Source organism: Idiotropiscis lumnitzeri, chromosome 4 (assembly GCF_059441095.1).
Source record: "Idiotropiscis lumnitzeri isolate Australia: NSW breed Sydney's pygmy pipehorse chromosome 4, RoL_Ilum_1.0, whole genome shotgun sequence".
Classification (NCBI taxonomy): Eukaryota; Metazoa; Chordata; class Actinopteri; order Syngnathiformes; family Syngnathidae; genus Idiotropiscis; species Idiotropiscis lumnitzeri.
Genome location: NC_142394.1, coordinates 17040694 through 17066761, shown reverse-complemented (window position 1 = coordinate 17066761; position 26068 = coordinate 17040694). Strand labels below are relative to the sequence as shown.

Genomic DNA, 26068 nt, shown 5'->3' with positions numbered 1-26068 from the left:
GGTAACAGTGCCCCTAGTCGGTCACTTGCATGTACTGCAGCCCCGTGCCCCTCTTAAACACAGTTCTTGTCAGCTGTGAAAGGAAGGGAGAAGGAACGAGTTGGGGTGCCCCCCGTCCCCCCGCCTCCCCCATCTTCCTTTCTTTCTTTTCATTCCCCGGGATCTCTGGGGATATGCGTATGAGGCATGAATATGAAGCAACGGAGAGAAAGATGTCGGAATCATCAGCTTTGAATACATTCGAGGAAGCACACCCCGGCTGCCTTTTTTTTTATTAGACAGTAGCAAGGACTTACTTTGCATGTGTACACTAGAAGGGGGAAAAGTCTTGGGAGACACCTCTTGATCAAGCGATAAAATATTCATCAGGGATTAATCCGTGTATGGAGGTTTTCTTGTGCCAAATGTCAAATAAATGGATAAGAAAGCCAGCTAGATGAATCTCTTTTACATATGTACATTATAAGATTTTCATTTTTATTTTTTAATTGAAAATGTTTATTATAATTTGATTTATTAATGCAATACAATGTTTAGTTTTTAAAATTACGATTATCATTTTGAATGTTACTATTATATAGAATGTAAAATAGTATCGTAGTCATTTCGTATAGCCTCGCGGGCCAAATATAATAATTACACTGCGGGCTTTTAGAACATGCCTGGCCGGCAACAACTCGTGTGACGTCGTCATGATGTTTTGTTCTGAGTCTTTTTCCTAATCCGTCAGATTCACTCTAAATTAGACGCCTCAAATTATTTTTTGTCAATTACTTATCATTTTTTACCTGAGCATGGTCTCTTGTAGTGCTAAATTTCAACTAGTATGCAGTTTTACCTTCCTAGTATCTCCTCATGTGACCTAGTTGTCCTACTATGCTGCTGTCATACAGCCATGGAAAATAAGATGCAAGTTAGATGAGTCGGGATATCAAGGCTATTGAACAGCTTTTCGTGTTTGAGTCATGTGATGCATTTGTCGCTTGCTGCAGGAGATCCCATTCTACCACATCTGGAACGGTTCCCAACGATACCTGCACTGCACCTTCACTCTGGAGCGCCTCAGCCTCGGCACCTGCGAGCTCACTTGCCAGCTGTGCGTGTGGCAGGTGGAGGGCGAAGGACAGAGCTTCGGCCTTGACTTTAACATTGCCAAGGTAACATTGAGGAGCTTATCCTCCCCCATTTTGGACGCCTCTGCCCGTGTACTGTTGCGCAGTTTTTCCATGAAGGTTTGCTGTCGTCACAAACAGGACACCCGAGCCGTGGACTCCGAGTTCCTGTTAATGGACACTAACGCCACTGCCCTGGCAGGGCCCAGCGCTTTTCAGATCCCGTACCTCATAAGGCAAAAGATCTGCAGCAGCCTAGACGCTCCGTGTCCCAACGGAGCCGACTGGAGGATGCTGGCACAAAGACTTAAGCTCGAGAGGTAAAGCGCGAATGAGAACAAAATGTGAGCTGATCATTCATCAGGGCAGCACATTGGAACAAGCAGAGTGGCAAATAATTTAGCACAGTCGCATTTATACGACGCGAGCGGAGCACTTTCATCACAATCCTTACAGTGCACACTACATCATTGAAATGAATAAACAGGCACTCGCTTCAACAATGAGCTACTTTCTCTGTGGAAGTTTGGGTCACTGCCCATGATTAGAATAGTTCTTAATGACTTAAATGGTTTGGATGCAATTTATTTATTTCTTTATTCATTCATTTTCCGTTTTTATGTTATAACGCGCTGCAGTGTATTTAGTTACCCTGCATACTAAACCTTGGCTATGCTTGACGGGATCGCGAGATCCTTACAGCTCCAAGCAGCAAAGTTACATTATTTCAGCAACCGTTTCCATCCGTGTGGTGGCCGTATTGCCCGCACTGTTCATCTACGAAAATTTGGAACCTGTTTTGACGATGCGCATTCAAAATCAAGGCGGATGGGCAAACGCTACTATAAACAAGAGTATTTTTACTTCCCGATTGTTTTCATTCATTTTGTTCACCCCGTACTGTTATCAACACACACACACACACACACACGCATTTGTATATATGCAAAAAAAAATATCAGAATCATCTGTGTCAGAAAGAAAGGTCTTTGTTTACAATTTTTGGACATTGTGAACGTTTTTTTTAGTTTGTATAGCAAAATTAGTACAAGAGGTATTTGAGTCCGCAATGTGAACACTCATACTGGTTATCAGTTTAAAAAAGTGAAATCAAACATCCCGTTAATAACACTGTAGTATCACAGATTAGGGCTAATGTTAGCAAGGCACTGAATACTTGTTTGTTGCAGCTTGACACACACAAAATAATATTTCTAATCCTTTTGTCTTTTACTGAGTGAGTCCACAAACTTATTAACCGTATTTTTTGCACAAAAACATCAGCCATCAATAAATGCATAAGGCACGTAAATGTGTGTTCCTACCGCTCTTATCGTGTGTTAGGTTCTAAATGACCACCAGAGCATCACTAACAAGCTTAAGTCAGCCGCAATGCCAAAATTGACCTGCATGAGGCAGTGTGGTGCCACATGGCAGTAGTAGAAGAAGAAGAAGAAGTTAGGATAACTGCAAACTACAAACGTTGGTCCGTCTCGTTTTTATTGTGGTGACACGTTATGTAAACACGCAACACAACCAGTTGCTCCTCTATTTCGTGTTCCGTTCCACAAATGGTCACAATCACGCTCGGCCCAACACTGTAAATAGAACGAGTTACAGATTTCTCAATGTGGGCCCCCACCGTTTTGCAAGCGGATCAGTAAGGAAACTCGATGCTTGTTCCCCACAACCTTTTCTAAAACTCGCAGACAACATCTTCAATTCGGGGTAACCTTTCAAAGAAAATCACCAAATTAGGTTTGCACTTTACGAAAAAAAAATGTTATTACAAGCCTTGCTTATTATTTAATCCAGGATGATTAGGTTTTGATGAATCACTTGTTTACTCTGGCTGTGCTCAGAATCATTTGCTTATTCCTTACTCCCGACATACACTTTTAAAACTGCTGGGTTAAAAAAAAAAAAAAAAAAAGGTGAAATATTAGGATTTGAGCGTCAATGCTTGTGTCGGAAGTCAGCGGTGAGACTCAATGGGGCATCCCGCAGTCACCCGCAGTTTCTAATGACGTTGCTTTAAATTGACTCCAACTTCACAATCTCTATCTGTGCAGTGCATTGTGGGATAGATTTGATTTTCTGCTGACCACCTTTGCATGCCACTTTTCAAGATGCACCGCGGGATGCATTGAGGGGACAGCACAGGAAATAATCTATACTCAATAGACATGTGAACAGCGCTGCAAAATGTCAATCTCACTATATAGGGCGCTCAACGCTAGAAATAAGTGCTTGTGGGCAAAAGGTATTAAAATGTCAAATTTTAGGCTTCGGGTCGTTGAAAAAAAAATGAGAAAGTTGCTCTTCAAATAAAGTCATTGAAACTGTTCCGCAAAAAAAAAAAAAATCTATTCCGAAGGTTGAGCGCTTTAGAGGATAGGGAGCGATTCCAAACATAAGCTTGCCGTTTATTTCAATACGTAGGTAGAAAACTTGATTTAAACATGAACGACTTGTTTTCTTCAGGTGAGCTGCCAAATGTGTACTGCTTTCCTCCGTCAGTACGACGTTCTCCTTTTGAATGCTGACGGAGTGGAAAGGCAACACGCCAACAAATCTAGAAACCTTCTGGGCTCAATGCCGAGCTGCGACCTTGTTTCTTTTTTTTTAAAAGTTACACAATTGGCGGATTTGAAAAGGAATTTGTAGCCATTGATCCCTTTTTTTCCCCACAAATTTAATTTCTACCCGCCTAATAGGGAAAGTAAATTTGTCCGATTTACTTTATTTGCCCCAATTAATCACCCGGTGAACAGGTTTAATTAGCAATGCTGTGCTCAGCGAAATCAATTGTCAATTAAACCTGAAGATGGGGCGACAACGACCTCTCGGGTTCTTGCTATGACCTCAACGACGCGTTACTGGCAAGTAAAACACAGCAGCTTCTTATTTGCTCCTCTGCCATCTTCTCATCGCACTTTAATTTATAGTTTTGTAATATAGCCATGTGCGCTATATAATAGATAATGATATTCAATTCAATAAATTGTCCTTAAATTGACATGTCCGATTGATGTTCATTTATTAAAGTAGTTTGCAATGATGAAGAACTGTACTGCATCATACTGAGAGCTGTCTAATATTTGACCTCAATTACTACATGTCAGTCAAAAACGTTGCATACAGCTAATTACAAGCCCACTACTAAACAGAATTATCTCTGGCTGTGCCAATTAAAATTGAGCATCATTATTTCGGGAAAGCCAGAAATTCTGATCTTATTGTATTGGATAATATCATATTGACGCTGGTGCATATGTGCTTGATATTTCTCATTCAATTTCTCTTTGGAGATGACAATTCGTCAATCTGACGAACTATGAATAAAAGATCTGGAAAATTAAACGATGGCAAGAAGCTTTCCCTCGGAATTTACAGCACGTTATTGTGTTCGCTACTCTTCAGTTTTTTGGACTGTTTTTGACCTTTGTCAAGGTCAAAAGTATTCAGTGGTGTGTTGAACTCCCAGTGCACTGCCTCAGTGGTGTGCAAGTGTTTTTTTTTTGTGTGTGTGCATTCTCCTTGAGAGTTAAGGCCGTAGACGCAAGGCGAACAGAAAAAGAGCGTTCCATCTAATCAGTGTGTGCGAGTACATCGGCGATCAGGCGGCAGTCAACATCAAATATACGGCCAACTGGGACGGCCACTTTGTTGTCATTGATTGGGCTTGATGGCGAAAGGTTGTGCACTTAAAATGGGGAAAGGTCACTTCCGACTGTGTGAACTGTGAAAAGTCCATCGAGGATTTACTAAATGTGATTTAGGAACTTCTTTCGACATCAAATGAAGACGAATGAGGCTTTTGCTTTTAAGCCGCTGTTGGGCTTCAAATGAGACTTGCTTTTTAGTTTTGTTTTATGGCACTTGCAGAAGCCTGGTCCAACTTGGCTGTAAACAATGTGCCATGTGCCCCAACTGAAAGTTGCGGGAACAAAATGGAGGCTCAGTGGAATACGTGACAAAAGCCTAAACCAACTAAACCATGCACATCGATTCTTTTCATAAGGAGAAATTGCTCTCGATATAATCATCGAACAATAACATTATTAAATAGAATGTAACAAATGAAACCGTTTGTCCAACATGATTCAATGCTGCGATGCAGTGTCATGTGCTGCACCAACCTTGGCCACCAGGAGGCAGTAGAGTGTCATACGCTCATGAAGGCAAAAACAAAGAAGAGTCAAAAAGTTGCACTGCCGTTAAAACGCAATTGGTAGAGCTGAATAGTGAAACTGAAAGAAGAATATTTCTTTTTTTATGCTCTTGTTACTAATTTATTTTCTGGTTATTTAAAGTTGAGTTTTGCTAATCGAATAAGTACAACATTTTTAAATCAATGAATAATCATGTTTATTAATCGTGATTTCAATATCAATCAAAAACAATGGTGATTCATAGTTTGTCCAAAATAAGTCAGCCACACTGCATGACATTCGACGAACATTTTTTGTCTCTTTAACTAACAATGCGTTCAACGAAAGCATCATGTTTCCTTTTACTAACAAATGAATTGCAACTCTTTTTTTGTTTTTGTGTGTTTGTGTACTCCGTGCAGACACATGAGCTTCTTTGCGTCCAAAGCGAGCCCGACCTCGGCCATCCTGGACCTTTGGGAGGCGCAACATTTCCACAGCGGCAACATCAACCAGCTGGCTGCCGTCATGGCGGACATCGGCAAGCAGGAAGCCATGATCTTCCTGGTGTCGGACGGCGAGTGCTAACAGGCCGAAGCGGAACGAGCACGATGCAAGAATTCAATATAGACCATCGCAGCTGTCTGTTTGACTCCAATCAATGTAGGAGGATGCCGTTTTAACTCTTTCCAATGACAGAATCGGATTCAAGCAAGATAACATTCAGCCCCTCCCAAAAAAAAAAAAAAAATCATACAGAATTCCATGCCTTATGTAGCGCTTAATGTAATCCGATCAATGACGGCCAATCATTTAATTCCATTGAGACTTTGAAAGATTTACTCAATGTGCTTGATATCCAGTTTAAGGTTCCCGTACGACGACATTCTTTGTCCTCACTAATATGACAATTCAGTCCACTAGTTTTCTGCACACTAAGGGGACAGTTTTTGTACAGTAGTAAAACAAAACTGCACACTTGAAGTACTTTTAGAGAAGCACTAGATGTTAACTAGTAGAATTTTTGAGTGATTCCTGTAGCAGCGCGTTTCTGTAACATGTAGATTCCGTTACTAGTTCCGTTACTAGTGAGACAAAACTAGTTCCGCCATGGACCAGTTCATGGTCTGGCTGATATTTTGTCAAACAGTAACCATCCATCGACGGGGTGCGGACGACCTGACGACCATTTCTGCCTGATAACGCTCTTTTGGGTCCTATACTCCGTTAAGATTATTTTTTTTTTCACCCCAAAATATATTTGTATATATACCAGTTGTGCCGGTACTAGTACTGTACTGGTTGGAGTCTGATGCACTAGTTGACTACTGTGCGCTACGAGTATTAAATTCTACTGGTTAATATCTAGCATGCCACTAATAGTGGATTTTTTTTAATCGATACCCCCCCATGTGTGGATTTTGTAGGTAGCTAACGCGCTAGCAGCTAGTTTAGTAAAAAGGGACAGTTTCATTTTTAGGGACAAAAAAATAAATTAAAAATAAATTTTTTTTTCCCCCTCGCATTGGAGAATATTTTTCTTGTTTAACTGCCTTTTCTTTGGATTGAAGGACAGAATCGGAAATTTGGGGACGGAACTGTAATGCTAGTGAGCACCAAACCTTAAGTGGATATCAAGGTTAACAGCTATTTAAAGCAGGCACGTTCTGCAATTAGGACGGAAGGTTCGTCTGAGGACCTCGTCAATCGTCCCCCACCCCCTCCCACTCCCCCCACCCCACCTTCCTCTTTGCGTCAATGTTCCATGTGCGTTCTTTCCAGGGAGGACGCATTCATTTCTTCACTTTTGTTCACACGCCATTGCTAATGAAGGCGCTGCGGGGCCTCCAAACACTCGGGAAGCAACACGTCGTCACTGTCCTAAGTGACGTGTCCTCTAATTGCTTTAATGGCCAGGCGCACACGTTATGTTTGCCGACCAAATAACGTGTAGTGGCTAGCGTCTACTTAAGGAACCATTTTTGGGGGGTTTTTTCATGCGTTTTCTGAAGCCATGTTTCTTGCGCTTTGCTGTTTTTTCCAGTAGCACGTTCGCAACCGTCGTATACACAAAAAGAACATCCGCAGGTTCAGTCCCCAGTTCAGCCATAGTGTGTGTGTGTGTGCGTGTGTGTGTGTGAGTGCGCTCCTCCTCAGGGTTGCATGTGATGTCTATAAAGTTGTCAGGAGAGCCCACCGCCCGCCCTCCCTCATTAAAGACACACTCAGTCAAAACAGCTGGCGTATGCGCCGAAGCCTCTCGACACACCGGAGCTTCTTTTTTACGATTGTCCCGATTTTTGGAATGTACTTTTATGTTTTCATGTGCTTTGCAAAGAGGACGCTTCGTTTTTAACGTGACATCTTAACGCTATTCCGACACAACTACTGCAGTCTCCTTCCTCCTGGGGACTATTAGGGCCACACACCATTGGGAAAAAAAGAAAAACATTTCCGCCGCGACACAATTGGAAAATTACGAGAATAAAGTTGTGAAGTTTTTAGGTTCATGTTTGACAAAAATAAAAGCCGAGTGTTTTTAGAATGAAGTCAGACTTTTAAAGAAAAAGTAATGTCGTCATGCGACAAAAATATTTTTTCCAAGAACAGTCAGAATGTCAAATTAATTCCACTTCTTGTTTCTTGCCGAGTTTGTTTTTTTGTTGTCTCGTAAGTCAAAGTTACTCGCTATGTTATTCTATGACACGTTAAAAAAAAAAGTGATTTAAAGTGATTCATGATTTAAAAAGAAGCTACATAAGTGTTCCACTTATGACAAACGTATCTCCTTATAAGTTGAAACTTACCGTGTTAACATGTCAAACATGTTCATAATGGGACATTTATCGCGATATACTATATTAGATTTGGAACTAATTTTCAAATGAAAGATTCTTTGGTTGGCATGCATCTGGCGTATTGCCAGCAAAAGGCATTTATTCTTTGTTCTCATATTTTCATTCTGGTAAAATTTTAAGTGCATTATTTCCATAAGTCGCTTTTTATTATGTAAAAGCACTTTTTGTTCTTACTTTGATTGTGGCCCTAATACTCCTCTGTTCTCTTTCTTTTATTTTCCTTTGATGACTGAGAGAGCGTTCTAAGCGCGCAAAGATGCCACGACACCAAGTGTTTGTATCGTTTCTAACAGTAGCCTTCAACCCTCCGGACACAAAATCTCAACAAATAAATCTCATTAAAAAGGATTATGTCCACATGTAATATAATGCTTTTTCTATCGCAGCTGCGTGCTGTCACTTTGCATACGGTCAAGTGTGTGTGGGTGCGTGTGTGTGGTGTGCGCGCGCTAAATTGGTAACCAAAGTTTTCATTCATCCTTTTCATTCCAAAGCATCCTCATCTTTGTTTTTTAACCCGTAACGTTGACTGTGCGCGTTTGTGTGATCACTTTGTAAAGAAATGTAAATTATATTTTAATATGAAGCCAAATAATAATAACAATAACAACAACAACAAAATATGACACTTAAGTTGCGCGGCATTTGTCAAGTCTAAACCGTGACGTGTTTGCCTATTTAACTGTTGTTTGGCGATCTAGCAGTGGAGACTTTCTGCAGTGTTATAAGGCTTTAGAGAGGCTCTTTACGGGAAGCTTCAGTGTTTGTTGTTTGTTTCTCATCACTTCCGTACGTACTTACGACTGTCGGCATTTAAATACGAGCTGCAACGAGTCAATCGCCGAGCTGGGACGGCTGGAGGAAGACGTGGCCTTGTTTGATAAGCCATGCCAGCTGTTCACTTGCTCCAAGTGAGTGTGTGTATGGGTATGTGTGAGAGAGATGTGCATTTGAGAGCGTGTGTGTGTGTGTGCGCGTCTTTATCAGATTGAGTGGATGTGTATGAAAATGTGTGTGCGCCTGCGTGAGTGAACAAGTGTGAGAGTGCGTTTGAGATAGTGTGCATGGTTGTGTACGTGTGGATGAACAGTGTTTGAAGCGATTGTGTGTGCGAAAAAGCTTGTTTGAAGCGATTGTGTGTGTGTAAGAATGCGTGAGAGTGTGCATGTGTGACAGTTTGACTGCGTGAGCATGCGTGTGTACGCGCACACATCCCTCTAATGTAATTCACGGGCTGCCGGCATACCCCAAATTTGCTTACATCACAACTGTACATTTTGTATCACTCGTTCCTATTTGAAGTCAAGTTGTGTGTGCGCATTACATGCCATGTTGCTATGGTTTCCTCCAAATAGACTTTTGTACTTGTGAACCGTTTCTGTTCTTGAGTCAATGTTTTTTGCCTTTCTGCATTCAAAAATGCTGTAACTTACTACATGCCACTGCGCTTATGCAAACGTATAATCCCAATTTTGTTTGGAGTTTGTTTCATTTGGTTTGACCTTTTTGCGTTTTTATTGTCAATGTAAATTGTTGTGAAGACTTTTTGTGGCAAAGGAAAAACTTCAGCAAAGGGAGATTTTTCTGTACTTTTTGGACAATGATGGATTTGTTGGTAGAATTTTGGAAATTCGTTTCTAAGTGCTTTCAAGTATTTACTTGGCCTTATGTATATATATATCGATCTATGACATTTCAGAAAGGTATGTATAGTAATTGAACCTGAAATCTCTGTAAATAAATTATATATTGTTAATTCAAGGACTTGGTGTTTTACTTGCTGCTGGCGTTGTCATGGGGATATTTTGACAACGACCCTGTTTTTTTTTTTGTTTTGTTTTTTGTCAATGTATTGGAAAAGTTACAGTTTAGTGTAGGTCTGGATAGACAACGTTTAAGAAAAAGATTAGATTTAATTCATCCCATCGGGGAACATGTTAACTCAGTGCTAGACATTTTCACCGCCTCCTTTCCCCAAACACTTGAAGAAATATATACACTGTAGATATAAATATGTGCCTAGGATTGAATGTCTGGAATCATAAAAGACAAAAATACGTCTTTGGGATTGAATGAAGTAGTTAGCACACCAATTGTAACATCAGAACAAAGATGTTTATTCAATCAATCCAGCAGTTAAAAAAAAAGTGTATTTTCTGAAGCAATATAAATACATATTCAATAAAAGCATGGAAGTTAAAAACGAATAACTGCAGGATGAGAGTAACATTTGTTTTTTGTAATAAATTCTAATTCCATCTTTGGGGCACATAAAATAAAAAATAAAAAAAACTATGATAAAACTAAATGTTTATAATAGTTTTTTTTTTTTTTTTTTTAAAGGAAATATCTTCAGTCCCATTGCAAAGTTATTTCCTTTTGCAACAATCCTAAGACAAAATTCCTATATAAAGTTTCCGGAAATTAAAATGTGTCCAAGTGTTCTGCAAAAAAAAAAAAAAAAAATCCTAAATTGTCAGGCTGACCTGAAGGTAAACAACGTAATGGCGAGGTTGAATCAGTCCAGTTGAGTACCACACTGAGTATTTGGCACAAGAGGCGCAAACGGAGCATTAAGCTTCTAACATCCCAATAAACACAGGCTTGCGTGTGATTTGAGCAGGAGACGAAGATTTCAGACGTGGACGACTCACACGGGGGCGAAGGCGTGGCCTTTGCAGAGGGGCTTGTCCTTCTTGGAGTAGAACGTCTTCCCCTCCAGGTTGATTTGGCATAGCTTCACACATGCAGGAAACAAACAAAATGGAAGAGCCAATATATGACAAATGGATGGACATAAACCTCTTGAAAGTATCATACACCCTACTTCCTTCATTATCAAGAGTCTTCTCATATCACTCATAAGAATTTAGCATGTTTTTTTTTTCCTATTGATGTTCATTTAGAGGCGCAGTAGAGCCCAGCATACCAAGGTTATTATATTTAACGAAAACTAACGAAATAGCAAAAGAAAATAGAATTACACTTGACAAACATCCCATATATTGAAATAAAAATACTAAAACGGCGCTTTCAAAAAATAACTAACGAACTTCCAAAAACTACCGTAATTAAAACTATACGAATTTTAAAAAAAATTTAAAAATTAAATAAAATAATTTAAAAAATAAATAAATAAATTATACTATGCCCTGTCCCAAACAGATTTTTTGGTATATTCAGATATTCACAGATTTTTAAACTATTTTTTCACCAAAACATTTTTAGAGGTGGTGGCTTTATAGGGTAATCCTCATTGGTCACAGTTATTGGCGGTTAAAAAAAAAGGTTGATTATTTATTCATTTATTTATTTATTTTAAATCACCCACTTGCCAACAACAAAAGCTCCTGATTTCACTCACTAGACTTGCCCATAAAAGGCAAAGTGCAGTAAACGTGTAGTGTAGTTCCACTTTGAATTTTGACTATGAAGTTTTCTTTAAATTTATTTTTTATTTTTTTTTCTGATGAATTACAAAGCTATTTTACTTTGAGTTGTGGGAGCCCAATTATTTAATTCAGATATTTTGTGTTGTGCAAGCTAATCATTCTAAATGAAATCAATAAGTATAACAAATCTGATATTCACTATCGTAATAAAGATTATTTCATCCTTCGAAATTTAAAAAAAAATTTAAAATGACATGAGACGATAACCTTGAAAAAAATAATTGCATCTTAAATCACAATCACAATATTGCGGAAAAGTTGCTGCAATTATTTTTTAAACTTGTTCAGCCCTTGTCGTGAATGTTGTGAGCGTTGACTGTTACAACATGGGGAGTCGCAGAGGAACAGTTCCCAGCCCGAGTGCCTGTCAGATGTTTTCTCTGCGTTGCCAGCGCGAGAGGAAAAGACATGAAGGAGAGAGACTCACAGCGCAGACGAAGCACGTATCGTGCCAGCTGTAGCCCAGGGCCTCCAGGAAGCGATCCCCGGCGTCGATCTTAAAGTCGCAGCCGTGACATTTGGTGCCAAACATCTTCTCGTAATCTGGAAAGACAGATGCCTTAAAACGGGGACAAATTATGGCAAATTGACTTTTAATGTCTTGTATACACGTAGTTCTGAGTTTGGAGTGCTTGCACTCATCAAGAGGGAAATAAAATAAATAAAGGACAAGCAGCGGCCAGACTACACCGTCTGAAACTTTCATGGAGAAACAACCCACATCGCTCCACGATAAACGCCGATTTATCATGTCAGAGCCAAAAAGGTAAGCAGAGCTGCATTGTGTTTGAGGCAATTGTGTGTGTTTGTGTGAAACCTCTCTAGTCAGAAGGAGAGAGGCAATGTAACGAAAGTCAGACCCACCATTTGGTTTGTCTTTTTGTTTTTTTTTTAATCTTATCGTAATTTTGTTCTGACAACTACAGCATTAGCGTCGGCCTGAAATAAAAAAAAACATTGAAGAGGCCCTAATCCAATCGCTAATTAGCTAAAGGCTAATTCCAGTGAGACAACATGCTATAATTCGTAATCCTGAGACTAATCTATATAGTTTGACAAAAACATTTAACACGCGTTATTACAACACTTGGTAATGTCTTTAAATTTAAGAAAGAAAATACTTGGAGAAGATTTAACATGACTGACTGGAACATAATTAACATTGTCACACTCTCTACTTTTAGGGGTCACATTATTATTATTTTTTTTTCGGAGGATTGAAGTTGTAGAAGAGCTGAATTTGTTGATCACAGGCACTGAGATAAAGTGTTCTGATGTTATAACCCACAAGCTGGCCAACTCAAAGGATGCTGAGTCAGCGCATCTGCACTAAAGCGGCAATCCTGCTAAATCATTGACTTCCATTGCTGTTAATGAGCGCGGCATGTTCTTGACTAAATAGATAACAGCAAGGACACTACACACATTTCATATATATCCATGTACACCGTCCTGGTATGTAAAATATTCATCCGTTCATAGCCAACTGCGACTTTGTCTTTTGAAATTAGGTCTTTAATTTGGTAATAATGTGACTACAGGATGGCCGAGTGGTCTAAGGCGCCGCGTTCAGGATCCAGTCTCCCCAGGAGGCCTGGGTTTGAATCTCGAATTTCCCCATTGTGGGACTAATAAAGGGAATATTATTTCTGTAAAATGACATGTTTATTATGGAAATGGGAACTTTATTCTCTCGTTAAATCCAGATTTAATTTTGTGATGTCTTTATTTTCACTGTGTTATTACAACTGTTTACTCGTAAAATTTTGATGTGGACGCAATTGTTATTACTTACGATTACTAAAACCCTCCACGCATGAGTTTAGCACAACATTGACACTTGATACTCTTGTAAAACTTGCCCTTGCAGCTTTCTTTAATCAAACTTCATTTATTCTAGCAGGATAGATTTTTATTCTTTTCAGCGTGGCCCTAATAGGCTTTCATATCCTGGTTTGTTCGAGACAATACCAAGGATGATCTCTCCAATTCTGACGATTAATCAGTGCGATCTTGATTCCAGACCTCATACGATCAAACGGAACGCTGCATGTCATTCCACATCACGGCATCACTTGCCCACGCTTTGTCTGTCTCCTTTGACTGCTGAGCTTGAATGTCGAGTGCGCTGTGAGTAACTTGTCACCTCTCTCGCAATAAGGCTCCCCCTCCTCCATGTAAAAGGCTTGGTTCCTGATTGGAGTCTTGCAGGCTGCACACTTAAAACACTGAATGTGGTAGGTCATCTTCAGGGCATGCATGATTTCCTGATGAGGCGAAAAAAAAAAAAAAGCTTGTAAATGTTTTATTTTCACCGCAGCTCCGGCATGCATTTACATCCATTAAATTCTGTTTAAAACAGCAGCCGCGCTCAAATGTTTAGTCGCATTAGATTCATTCTCTTACCCCCGTGATCTTCTTCTTGCACTTTGCACAGTTGGGTGCGTAGCGGTTATCGTGGCACTTGGTACAGAAGACGGTGCCTCTCTCCTCAAAGAAGCCCCCCTCCTCCAGGACCACCTTGCACTGCGAACACGTGAACTCCTCGGGGTGCCACGAGCGTCCCAGCGCGACGAGGTAGCGACCCCTGAAGATCAAAACATGTTATTTCAAGTGGGTGCGTGTTTCACTGTCACAGTCGCTTGTTCACTTTCCAGAAAATGTTTGAACACGGAGACAACAGAAAATAAACTAACGCAATGAGCACACTCACGCAGCATCTGCTGTTAGCCACAGTTCATGCCTGGAAACTCATGCAGACTCAACAATGTCACGTTCTATCCTACAGGGACCCGCCTCTTAAGGGCATATAGCTAACACAGATATTTAATACGTATAGTATTTTGCAGACAGTTTATGTTTGCAATCTTTCTGTGTTCAAAGAATGTGCTGTATTTAAACGCAATGTTTTAAAAAAAGAGTGTGCGAAATGAAACACTTTAAGTTCATTCCTTCATTTTCAATATCAAGATCAGTATCTAATGATGCAGGCAAAAGTTGGAAGGACATCAGATTCAATCTCGAGAGAGTTCAATAAAATATTGTCCATTTAAAAGACGCAAAATGAGATCAATTTTGAAAGTAAATTAAAAATGGCGGATTTCCATGTTAGGGTCAAGGGGCTGCACTAAGAGTTTTCAGAGACTGAGTGGGGCGGTGTCGTGAAATATTTCTAGGGGGCGCTGGTGGGCATTTCTTTTTTTCTCACAATTGTACAATAAAACTCTAAAATGCATATTTTTGAGGCCAGCCCAAATGTGTGTGCATAATTTCATGTTTTCACACATGGCAAATAGTGTGTCGCCACGGCAACAGTGTTTGATGAAATAAAAAGCGACATAAAACGAATGAAAGCAAAACCAAGTATCCGTATTTCGCACCTTTTGGAGTTTATCCTGTGGGTTCACTGTAATATTATACTGTAATTCTGCTTTGCATACATATCAGCAAAGCTTTTTTTAAATTCATGAGTTTCCTCCAACAGCATACATATTTGACTAGCTATCTAGTAGCTGCGACAATGAAGGTAGATAGAACTGTTGCCAGGCAGAAATCACAACAAAATGTCACGCTTTTGACGTTGTTTGAATGACAAAGTTGGATCAGGCCAGGCCCTCCAAAACAGAACGTCAAGTAAATGGTGCCCTTAAAGTTGCCTTCTATTTCTTTACAGGTGTCAGACGGACAGATGTGAGGCCATCAGCATTTGACAGCTTGGGCTTTGCCGTTTTGTGAATGTATCACTGCCTTGGCATGACAAGGCCCAAGACGGAAGAGCTCTAGAACCTGAAGAATACATTTGTGATGACTATTTGGAACAATATATGCTCAACGCTAAATGACAAAAAATGTGAGTTGTATGTTATTGCATTTGGGAAACAATATTTTGATGACTTGCTAAAACACACAATTGTAATAACAGGGCTCCACAGATTTAAACATTCTAATATCCGTCTCAACAATTCTTACCTGATGATTTTGTTGCAAGCGCCACACACCGGGGTCCTCTCGTTGCCTTGTGGTGTCTGCTGCGCCGCGTGCAGGATGGAGCTGCGGTTCTCCATCGGCGTGGGCTGAACTGGCTCCTGGTGCTGCGTCACCACCGTGCTCGTCTTATCCGGACGAAAGCGGTCAGCAAAATTAGGGTCGGTGACCCACGGGGGTCGGGAGGAAGGAGCTGAGACGGCCGCGGATGCCGTCTTGGATCCTGGAAGCAAGCAGTGTCATTTGTTTTGGATGTGACTTTGGATTGTTCCACCAAATGTGAAGGTGGTGTGTGGATATATATAAACTGGCGCACTCCACGTGTCTGTTGACACCTGAATGCAGTTGTTGATCCTTCATGTATTGACAATTAATAAAGATTTATTCGCACATTCTACATGCTGCTTGGATGCAACAGCAGGAGGACAAACTCACCGTCTGGTTTATTGGCTGTCTGAGCCTTGGCAGGTGATGGAGTTGGCTCAACGCTGTGGAGAGAAGATGACTAATTAGACAAGGGAAAAAAGTGCGCAGCTCTCAATAACGACACGTCATGTTTGTGTTGATAGCAGCAGCCGAGGTTGCTTCACATTACCTTGACGGTGTACGAGCTAAACATTAAACATTAAATAGGAACAGGAACGCGGTTGAAAAGCTGAGATGGCCCATTTTTCACAAACAAGCTCAGTTTATATATTTTGGGGAGTATTTAGGAAGTATTTACAGAGAGAGATTTGGATGAGGACTGGCCCCAGTTTTTCGACTGTAGGATATGTTAATATCTACAACACGCCGTCTTTGGAATGTGACAGCTCTGACTCTGTTCTAAATCGGAGATTTTATATTCCGATTCTTCCGACAACGAAGTAGGCAGTGGGTCGTTTTATATTACAATTTCAGCCATAAGCGTTAGCTTGACTGACTTTTGTCACGAAGGCCGCTCCGGGCGACGCCTACACCACTCTTCCGGAAATTATACGTTCCAATGCGGCCAAACTCGGCTGTGGAGTCCGCCTCCTCGCTCGAACTCTTGTCTATCCATCCATCAATTTCTGCACGATATATCCATCCTCACTACGGATGTGCACGGCGTGCTGGATGTTTCCAAAGTCCAACTTTTCACCAAGGCACGAACGGTGTGGTTATGAGGCTAGCTGTCTGAAATTGACGCTCACAAAGCGGCCCCGGCTAAAAGCACGTCACTCCGTGGCGCGGAACGTTAAAAAAAAAAAGACCACCTCCAGGGTTCGTCGATGAGGTGTTTAATCAACGCCGAGTTGCACACTGCAACCCTGACAACTTCCTGAATTGGCTGTAACCGCTGGCAGATGTGAACGTACTCAACTGCATGAGTGACAACAGCGCAAACTAACTGGATGGTAAGAAGCTAATTTTGTTGCAATAACGTTGTCTGTTTCGCAACCAAAAGGTAAGTGCTGCCCTGAGCAGTGCTCTTAATTTACCAATAACCCATAAGGGGGTGTGGGGGGTATAAACATCCATGCCTCACTGCCGGTTGCCTCCTGACACTTGGCAAAAATTTTGCATAACTTAATGTCTGAAATCTAACCAGTCGGGGTTCGTGTGCGCATTCATGCTCCTGTCAGCCTGTGTAAGTAGAGAAAAGATCAATTAATTTTGCAGAGGTGATCATATGAGCTCACGTTTGATATCAAGAAATCCAAACTTTTGTGCAGAACACTTTTATACTTTCGCAGGTTGAAGTGGACAAGAGGAGCATTTGCATTTTGGTGGCGCTCGGTCACCGTTTTAGACAACAAAACTGACAAAGCACGCAATATTACCACAACTGATTCCCTGCTGTGATGTAGACGCTGAAACCGGGAAAAAAATAACCAGCCGAGGTGTGCCAAGCAAAAAAAAAAAAACAGTCTTTTAGACTGGTGGAATTTCGTAGTGCCAATGTTAATGTCAGTGACATTAGTAGTAAGTTGTCATCTTATTTAATAGTAAGCGAATAAATAAAATGACAAATGGACAATAACACATCCACCCACAGTTAAGCAAATGTGTTGTTTAACTGATCGGAGCAATTGTGTGCACTTTTTCGAAAGATCCGGATATCCGCTGATGTATGCTGTGACCAAACTGCTTGTCTGTTGTTGGTTCTTGAATTTGACAGAAGATTACAGGGAGATCATACGACGCAATGCATTTTCACAGCATCATCGGGGGGGAATATAAATATGGCAACCAGGCAGTCTGATGTCCTTATAAGGGAAAGAGGAGGGTGTGTACGAGGGCTGCTGTGGAAAATATCAGAAATCGAAAAAGTGAGTGAGTATCGCAAAGACGTACAATAGGTTTCACGTTGTCACGCTCCTGTGAAAAATACTTTTGTCCATTTTTCTTTTTTTAGGTTAATTCGGTTTCACTTATACAACTTTCATCTAATCAATATAAAAATGAACGCAGTTCTCATTCTGGCAAATATAACAGCGCCGTGTCAAGTTATATTTGGAGCACTTTTACAGATGGAACTAAACCAACAAGTTGATGTTTTAGTCTCACCTCGTTAAAAAAAAGAAAAAAAAAACACGTTAAGGGATTGAGAAGCTGAAGCAAAATTTGCACAACACACTACACACACACGTAGAGTAGAGAATAGCAAATGCACCCAAATCCCTCGACTGTTTTCCGTAACTCCGACGAAGATCGCAGACAAGAAACTCATTAGACACGTTCAGTGGCATCCTGTCAAATTGAGGAAGTTTGGCTTTCAGCTGGCGTGTGCAAAGCTGGGGAAATGAGGACTTGTTTCTGCATGGAAAAGTTCTGTTTCCCCGCAGCGAGCGTCTCTATATTCAGAAAAATCTTCAAACTACATCCGAGATGGAGGGAAAACAAGTTGTGAGTGAGGACGGCGTGCTCGGGAGATGCGTCATTCTGGGGTGGGAATATAACAGTGCCTTAAGCGACGATCGTGTTTACAACATCAACAATCGGCCACTGTGAGATGATGAAATCGCAGCTCATTTTCAAAAGAAAATGATTACCCTGAATTAACTTTGCTCTTCAGCCTCTCCTCACTTTCATCGCGTTTCAGTGGGCCTGACAATAAATCGACGTACGCATCCAAACCATCTCGCAGAGGCAGCGCAAGAAATACGCGTTTGCCAACAGCATACTCGGAATACTAATAATGAATCCACAATGACAGAAATAAGTTCAGTGGAACACGGCTGATGAGATGGAGAGGAACTAAGGGTCAACTAAAGGAAAGGACCTTAAATTGTCTTGACCGGCAGACCCAGGATCAGCCGCCTTCCACTCTCAGCGAGCCCTATGAAGGCCCATTTATTCCTCCAGCAGCAGCTCCTCGGAGATGCATGTTGTTGTTTGTCTGCTCCTCACGCCGCTGAAGGGTACAGGTGCATCGTCAACCGTGTCTATTCCCAGCTGGAGTGGCCTGGAGCGTGTTTTCTTGACATTTTCACCTCTTTCAACATAGGACCTAGCGCCCCCAAGCCAAGGCAGATGCAGGTGTGCGATTGCACGCTGCAGAGTAACAAGCTGCGGACACCTTGACATTTGCAGTTCATTCTATTTCAACTGTGATTTCTCATCAACCTCGGTTGTTCTTATTTTGGCCTCGTCCCCGGAGGAAAGTGTCGACTTGAGCGCAGACACGTTTGAATATAAGGCAGCGAAAAGAAAGGGTTTCTGTTTTCTTTTTCGACAGCACACGTCATCTTCCACGCAAAAGGTGAGGCGGGTTGACAAACAAACATGACAACTTTCTGAAATAGATTGCACGTCTCATGGCTTCTGCGCTCATTCTGCATATTTTTAGTCAGACAAAGACACATCTAAATTGGTATACGCAAGTGCTTACAATTTGAGCAACATTTAATGAAAATGCCTTTAAAAAGGTACACAAAAATCCAATCACTTTTAACAAGAGGGTTACATGGACACGCCATGATTTGATAATTATTTTTAATACTTAATTACTCACATTGCACAACACTGACAACTCCTTTGACAAAGTCATAATGTATTTTTAGCATTTTAAAATCACACTTTGGCTGCTCCTGCAACTTGTACTCAGAAGCGGCTTGTATATATTCAAATTAGATCCTGGACAGTTACGCAAAATCCCGGGTCTCGAATTGTGTCAAATGAGTTCCTGGTTGGATTTGAAACTTCTATATCTTCTTTTTTTTTTTTTTTTTTAGTTGACCAAAAAGAGACTGTTATGCCTATATTTGGCATTTTATTTTATTATATTATTCTACTTAAAGTACCTTAAATTGTATTTTTGTTTGTCCCCAACAATTTGTAACATTATGATGGCTCTGCTTTCTTTAATTACCACAGCTCACAATTGAACGAACCAAAAGTATTTAAATGGAATGAAATTGGAGCATTACTCGCGCTTACATTCCAAGAGCGCAGAGTTCATGTTAGACACCAGACTGTGGTTTCTTGATTCTTGTTCAATGACGCATGTTCATGCAGGTTTGTTGGCGTTTTCATGACTAATTGCGCAACTATTTACTCAATGAGGCAATAAAAGTGTGAAGTGTGAACAGACGTCCTATCAAGTCAAGCCTGTACAAGGTGAGCTCACCGGGAGGCTGCACCGAACGCCAACAAACGAGATGCAAAGATGTCAGCTTGCGTGACGAAAGTTGGAAACTTGAAAGAAAGGAAACAAGAAATAAGAGAAAGGCAAGACGCTATTTTTGAAGATGTTTTGTATTTCTGACAGCAAAGAAAAAAAAAAAGAGTCAGGTACAGCATGGTGGTTTCTTTCTTAATGTTTGGAGACACATACAAGATGAGAGGATCAGAAATGAAAACTCAATGAGAAGTAAGAAGAGTTAGTGTGGGAGAGAATCAAACGAGTAAGGTAATAAACCACTGCTGAGACCAAACCCCTCCTTGCCCGCCTCCGGCACAAGTTTCCCCCAACTAGCTCAGTCGGATAGAAACTCGGTCTTCAGACGCAGTGGTCCACTGATCTTAACACTTGAGTTTGCAACATTCCACTTGAAGCTTTGTCATGTTTTGGATTCTTTTCACCTTGTCACCCCCCTCCAAATTTTTGTTTCGCCGTCCCACCTGTGTCTTAAACATATCTGCCAGCGGACGGTTGGCTATCTTCGTCGTCTTTGAGATGCGACTTTGTCTAGCAGGCTTGGCACGCCGTGTCGTTCAGGATTTGATATTTAGGGCACGAGCCGACCTGTCGTGGTGCCAATCTCTCAGACGGGCGTAACGGGGACTCTGAATCTCAGTGAGGAACTTTTCCCTGGCCGCAAGGAAGAGAGGAACAGATGGAAAGGAAAGGAAATTTGTTAGAGGGAGGAGAAATAAAAGAAAGACAAGATGGGTGGATGTGCAAACACACCACAGGGGTTGCAGATTGAGACCTCATGCAGGATAAATTACAAATTTAGTATATTGGTCCTACAAAAAGGTCAAACGGACCCTGGCACACACACCCCCACATACACTAAAGTACTCACTAAACTTGTCTACAATAAAACAAATGCGCAACCACTATGAACTACGCTCAGGCTTTACCTGGCCCTCTTCATGGTTTCATCATCTGGGTCCTGCACTGCAAGATCCAGGAAACACACACACACACACACACATCATTAAAACAATAAAGGTAGTGCTGTGCACACTTTGTCTTGATGCCACGATTAGCTGGACAATTTGCATGGGCTGCATTTAAAAGTTAACGGTTCAGAAAACGTTCATTCTTCCTATGGTGCCAGTCAAAGACAAAGCTTAGCCAACGGTTCAAAATGTAGACAACTTAGCGCAACTCCGAAATTGCAAGCTAAGGTTCTACAGGATGAAACTTGAGCAAGGTTTGAAAACTTTTTAAGGTCAACTTAAATGCGTGGTATGAATTTCAAGTTTGTCCAGCTCCTTTGAAATATGGAAAAAATATATTTGAAATTATCCTTTAAAAAGAGACCTTTTTATGCTCTAAATAAATCTTATTCTGAAGTAACAGACATGAAATAAGTTGGCGCTGAATATTATGTTTATGAAGCGTGATAGACAATGGAAGTTTATATAAAAATGAATTTTCGAAACATTTTCAAAGTTTCATCTCATCCGAAATTCCAGTCATTGGTCACGTGAAAGGTAACTGAATGTTGTCATATTGAGGACAACTGTAGATTTGCGATATCAAAATGCATTGTGGGGGGGCTGTTGATTTGGCTCACGTTTGAGTCATGAATCAAATCTATTGTTCCTGCTTGCGCTTGACGAGCACCAAAACAAAATCTATTCAGTCACACGCTCACACACGTCGTCCACATACAACCGGAACATGCCAGGCCTGGTCCTGGACTTACTGAAGTCAGTGCCAGTGAGCTGGGCCAGAATGCGGAAGGAGCGTGACTGGGTGGTACCAGTGCGAGGTTGCCAGTCCTCTGTGTCCTGGATCAACCTCTTTTTGCTGCGGTCGTTGGGGATATAACAGGGCATGTTCTCCATCTTGAGGCAGTGCCTGACATAAGCACAACCAGCGGCACACAGCAGGCATCGTTAAACAAAGCCCCGAAAATTGCTGACCGCCTCTTCACAAACACCAGACAATCAGGTCATCTTGAACAAAGGACATACGGAACAGACCATGCAATAACTAAAAGGAATGTTAGGAATGTGGGCCACACGGCTTTGGATTCAAACATATTTGACCCGACTAAGTGCCTTACAAATCTATTTAATCAATCTAACCTGGTCTGAACAAACACCTACACTAACAAAACAAACGGCATGCACAGGCCCCTTACTTGGATGATTGGCACATATCATAGAAGGTAGGTTCAACCCTACAGAACAGACCAAAACACAATAAATAACAAATTAACAGTGGCAAGAAAGCCATGATGATGATGAACTAAAAAAAAAAAAAGTCTCCAATAGCGCATGAAACGTGTCGCAAGCATAAAGAGATGGTAGTGGGGAAAAACTAGAAAACAGTCTGAAATGCTAATTAGTGATTCCTAACCAGAGTGCTGTGGTAGCATAGTGTGCCGTGACAGATCATACTCAGGGGTGCTGTGGGAAATTATCCAAATTCACTTCATTTGTCCTAAATCGATCATCGGTGATGCCATGGTTACCTTGATAATGTGACTTTACTTTAGTGTCACTACTTGTGCCGTTTCAAACGATTAGAATTATTAGTTTGGTTTTGACAGAGTCAGAGCGACATTCAGTTAAGAACATGCCCATTGTGGCGGTTGTAGTTCGCAACACTGACATCACTAAGATTTACTGTCTAAGCGGGTCCAGGCTAAAAAAGAACAAGTCAGTGTTACAAAAGTATTTTATCAAATAAAAATGTACTTTAACGAGGGATTTTATGACCGTCTAGTTGGGTTCTGAGTGCTGCGTTTATGTTCGGGTGAGAATTTTGACACTCAATAAATTTTTTGTAATGCACTAATAAAACTTTTTTTTTTGATAATGTTACAACATAAGCATAAAAGTATTACCATTCTTGTACCTAACGTCGGATAGTATTATGCTTTTCTGTTTTACTATTTTTTTTTTTGCTTTAAAAAAAAGATTTGGTGTTTCATAATACGGAGAGTAAATAATGACCGCATTAATAAGCATTTTTAATTTAATACCTCTTGGAGAGCATCGATCAAAAGTGAGCATTATTATATTTGTAGCGGACGACTTTTTGTATTTGTATTGGCTGTCTTTTGATTGTGCGTGTTTTACCTAAAATTGAGGTGAATGAGGACATGTCATGATTTTAAACAAGGGAGCTGAGAGAAAAGGAAATGTACTAACTTCTCAAGAGTCTCCACCTGCACAGTTAAAGGAAAAAAGGGACAGCAAAAAAGGAGAGAAGAAAATGTGGTCAGAGTAGCGTTTGGTGAGGGTAGGGAGAACAGAGTTTGTGCATAACCAGAACCATCATCAGAATGCAGCAAACATGCAAAGAGTTAAGCAGAGGCATGCTTTTATTGTCAGCGGGCTCTGTGAGTGAAAGACAGCATTGTGCGCTTGTCAGGGCTACCTATTGTCACACTGAGCCCTAATGATTTGGCACAAAACATTTGTCTTTCCGAGCCTCTCAGCCACGTACGCAAATGCTTTTCAAGAGTTATGTAAATGGCTCTGGCGCTGGCCCAAACACAGGATTTATGCAGTGCTGCAGTCACTTTCCTGTTGTCATCCTGTGCTGTGATTCTGTCTCAAACAACAACTGAGCGCTCGTTACACAAAGTGAACATGTTTGAATAACAGGCTATCATCCAAAATGGTTGTAGTTAAGGCATATGCACTGATTCATCAAAACAAATCACCTTGTTCTCATTTTGCTCAGATGCCAGAGGAATGCAATTCTGCCACGCATCAACCAACCGTGAGGAGCAATCCAGTGAGACAGACTGCTTAAATAATCCAGCACTAAGGTTCTAAAGTAGTGTACAGCACCGCAGAATTTATGAGTCAGGCTGGTTAAGTAGAGCGTCACGCCACACCCACCGCTGGTGTCTGAAGTCGCACAATTACTAAGACCCAAATTACAGCAACTCGATTGGCGTAACCAAAGAGGTGCTGTGATGTCATACGGCTGCGCTCTGCATCATAAAAACTTCGGGATAGCCATAACCAATTCATTGATTGCGGAGTGAGAATTATTGTGATTGTGTGGAATTGATTATTAATTGTGCCTTGAAGCATTTCAGGCAAGAATGAGTGTACTACTTGTCTGTTACTAGCAGCAACTAGCATCAAGTCGAATGTGGTCTAAAGAATATCACCATTCAAGTAGGCCTGGATGAACTTCTGTGGGCAGCATTTCTGCTTACTAGAATACTGGCAATGAAACACGAGTTCGGAACATACTAAAAAAGTGCCCACCTCATGAGTGTAACCCCACAGACCGATGGGAAAGGAATAAAGTGTGTTTAGCCAAGACTTCCATGTGAGCACACAGGCCAGCAAAATTAGCACGCCAATGCTTCTGCATTATTTTAGCCGTGTTTACATTTGCTGGACGGACCATCTCGAGACGGTTGATGTTAACATGCCATAAAACGTTTCAGTTGAGCCAATCGATTGATCCGACTTCTCCTCAGCAAGTCTGTTCTTCTTTCTTTAGCTCTAAGACATTTAACGTTACAATATTAAAACAATTATGATTTAAAAAAAAAAAAATACAGATACCTATGCGAAAAAGCACATTCCTTCGTATCGAAATATGTTAATGGCGCTAGGTAACTTCTCTGCCGTAAAGAACAATTGACTGATTATTTGATTGATGAGTTCATTTTGTCCACAGTTTCACAATAGTCTAGTTAAATGTCCATTCCTGGATCCGGTGCCTTTGTGCCATTACTTTCCCTTGGCTCGGGTTTTATAGGGTGACATAATTTTAGTTGGGCCCCAAGTAATTTATTGCATAACCATAAGTATTGTTCATAACTTTAAAAAATGTGCAGAAACTGGTATGAAAGCAAATGGAAATTTTTGATGATGTCACGCTTGAGTTGAGAGCTATGTGAATAGAGGACACATAAAAATCAAAGACACGTCAGAGGCCCATAAAAGTGGTCTATGCCACATTTCTTTCCCGATTGCTGGAAATAAGTTCCATCTGAGGCCAAGAAAGACAATCTCTAACTGAGATAAAAGTTGCCTTGAATCACAGTTGGGCAAGAGAAGAAATGCTTCATGTATTGTGGCCATTTTGACATGACCACATGTTTGTCGTTAGCTGCACGTACCCGTTCTGTGGTTGCAGCACGCCGGCGTGGCCCTGAGCACGAGGCGTGTTAAGTTTAGGTGAGTAGGCCACAGGCTTTATGACAGGTCCAGCACTAGCGCCCCCTGCTGAGAAAGGCCTCGCCATCTTGTTAATGGTAGTGCTCGGGGCAAAGGAGTACTTTGGCTGTACGCTAGCCTCGGCGCGTGACTCCTACGTAGTGGTGAGAGAGGGAGACAATGCAGCACAGCACACAACATGCAGTTAGACGTTTGACACGCACGACGACATAATATCTTTTACTGAACCGAGCTCATCCACACAAATGATAAACTACGGTACTCAAAATGCTGCAGGCCTTTTTCCCGCACAAAGAATATGTGCTCAACATCCATGCAATTTATTTGTGTTGCTCAAATATGATCTTAAAATCATCAAATGAAAGCAGTGAACATGAGAAATGGTCACGCATAAAATCAATTTTGTGCTAAGTGTTCAACACAAACTGAAAAGGACAGCCACTGAATGGCAGCGTTGGCTTTGTTGAAAGTATCACTTCTGAGCTATTGTTCTAATAACAGAGCATAGCACAAGGCAGTTCATGACACCACTGTGCTTTTCAAATTGTAATCAGCACGCCAAGTGACTCTTAAGAGACGTGACAGCCAAACGAAATGCGTCACAATCACTTTTAGTCTGGTATCGGGGGAAATGTTAGGCGCAAAGAATAAAAGACAGGAATTTCCAAAGCATCGTTCGCGCCACTCCATCCGGCCGAGTGATT

The 26068-nt window shown here is 41.0% G+C and overlaps 3 protein-coding genes across 6 annotated transcripts in view; 1 reads left to right on the top strand and 2 right to left on the bottom strand.

Moving 5' to 3' along the window:
• unc5a (unc-5 netrin receptor A) overlaps positions 1-9880 on the top strand; it is a 151339-nt gene extending 141459 nt beyond the window's left edge. For all 3 annotated transcript variants that reach the window (XM_088293074.1, XM_088293073.1, XM_088293072.1), the window contains 3 exons: positions 993-1157; positions 1254-1432; positions 5689-9880. In XM_088293074.1, coding sequence (XP_088149200.1) covers positions 993-1157; positions 1254-1432; positions 5689-5854 — 510 coding nt within the window. In that variant the 3' untranslated portion in view covers positions 5855-9880. The remainder of the gene's footprint in view (positions 1-992; positions 1158-1253; positions 1433-5688) is intronic.
• Positions 9881-10217: 337 nt separating this feature from the next.
• The window catches only part of LOC148338352 (PDZ and LIM domain protein 7-like), a 34232-nt gene continuing 18381 nt past the window's right edge, over positions 10218-26068 (bottom strand). For both annotated transcript variants that reach the window (XM_088292593.1, XM_088292592.1), the window contains exons 5-11: positions 25307-25497; positions 15996-16048; positions 15546-15783; positions 13983-14163; positions 13723-13843; positions 12004-12119; positions 10218-10861 (exon numbers count right to left, since the gene is read on the bottom strand). In XM_088292593.1, the coding sequence (XP_088148719.1) occupies positions 10775-10861; positions 12004-12119; positions 13723-13843; positions 13983-14163; positions 15546-15783; positions 15996-16048; positions 25307-25497 (987 nt within the window). In that variant the 3' untranslated portion in view covers positions 10218-10774. The remainder of the gene's footprint in view (positions 10862-12003; positions 12120-13722; positions 13844-13982; positions 14164-15545; positions 15784-15995; positions 16049-25306; positions 25498-26068) is intronic.
• On the bottom strand, positions 19307-23548 carry LOC148338353 (PDZ and LIM domain protein 5-like). The gene is made up of 4 exons (XM_088292596.1): positions 22349-23548; positions 21908-22062; positions 21114-21150; positions 19307-20838 (listed from the first exon to the last, which is right to left on the bottom strand). The coding sequence occupies exons 1-4, from the start codon at positions 22441-22443 to the stop codon at positions 20742-20744; spliced, it is 384 nt and encodes a 127-aa protein (XP_088148722.1). The 5' UTR covers positions 22444-23548; the 3' UTR covers positions 19307-20741.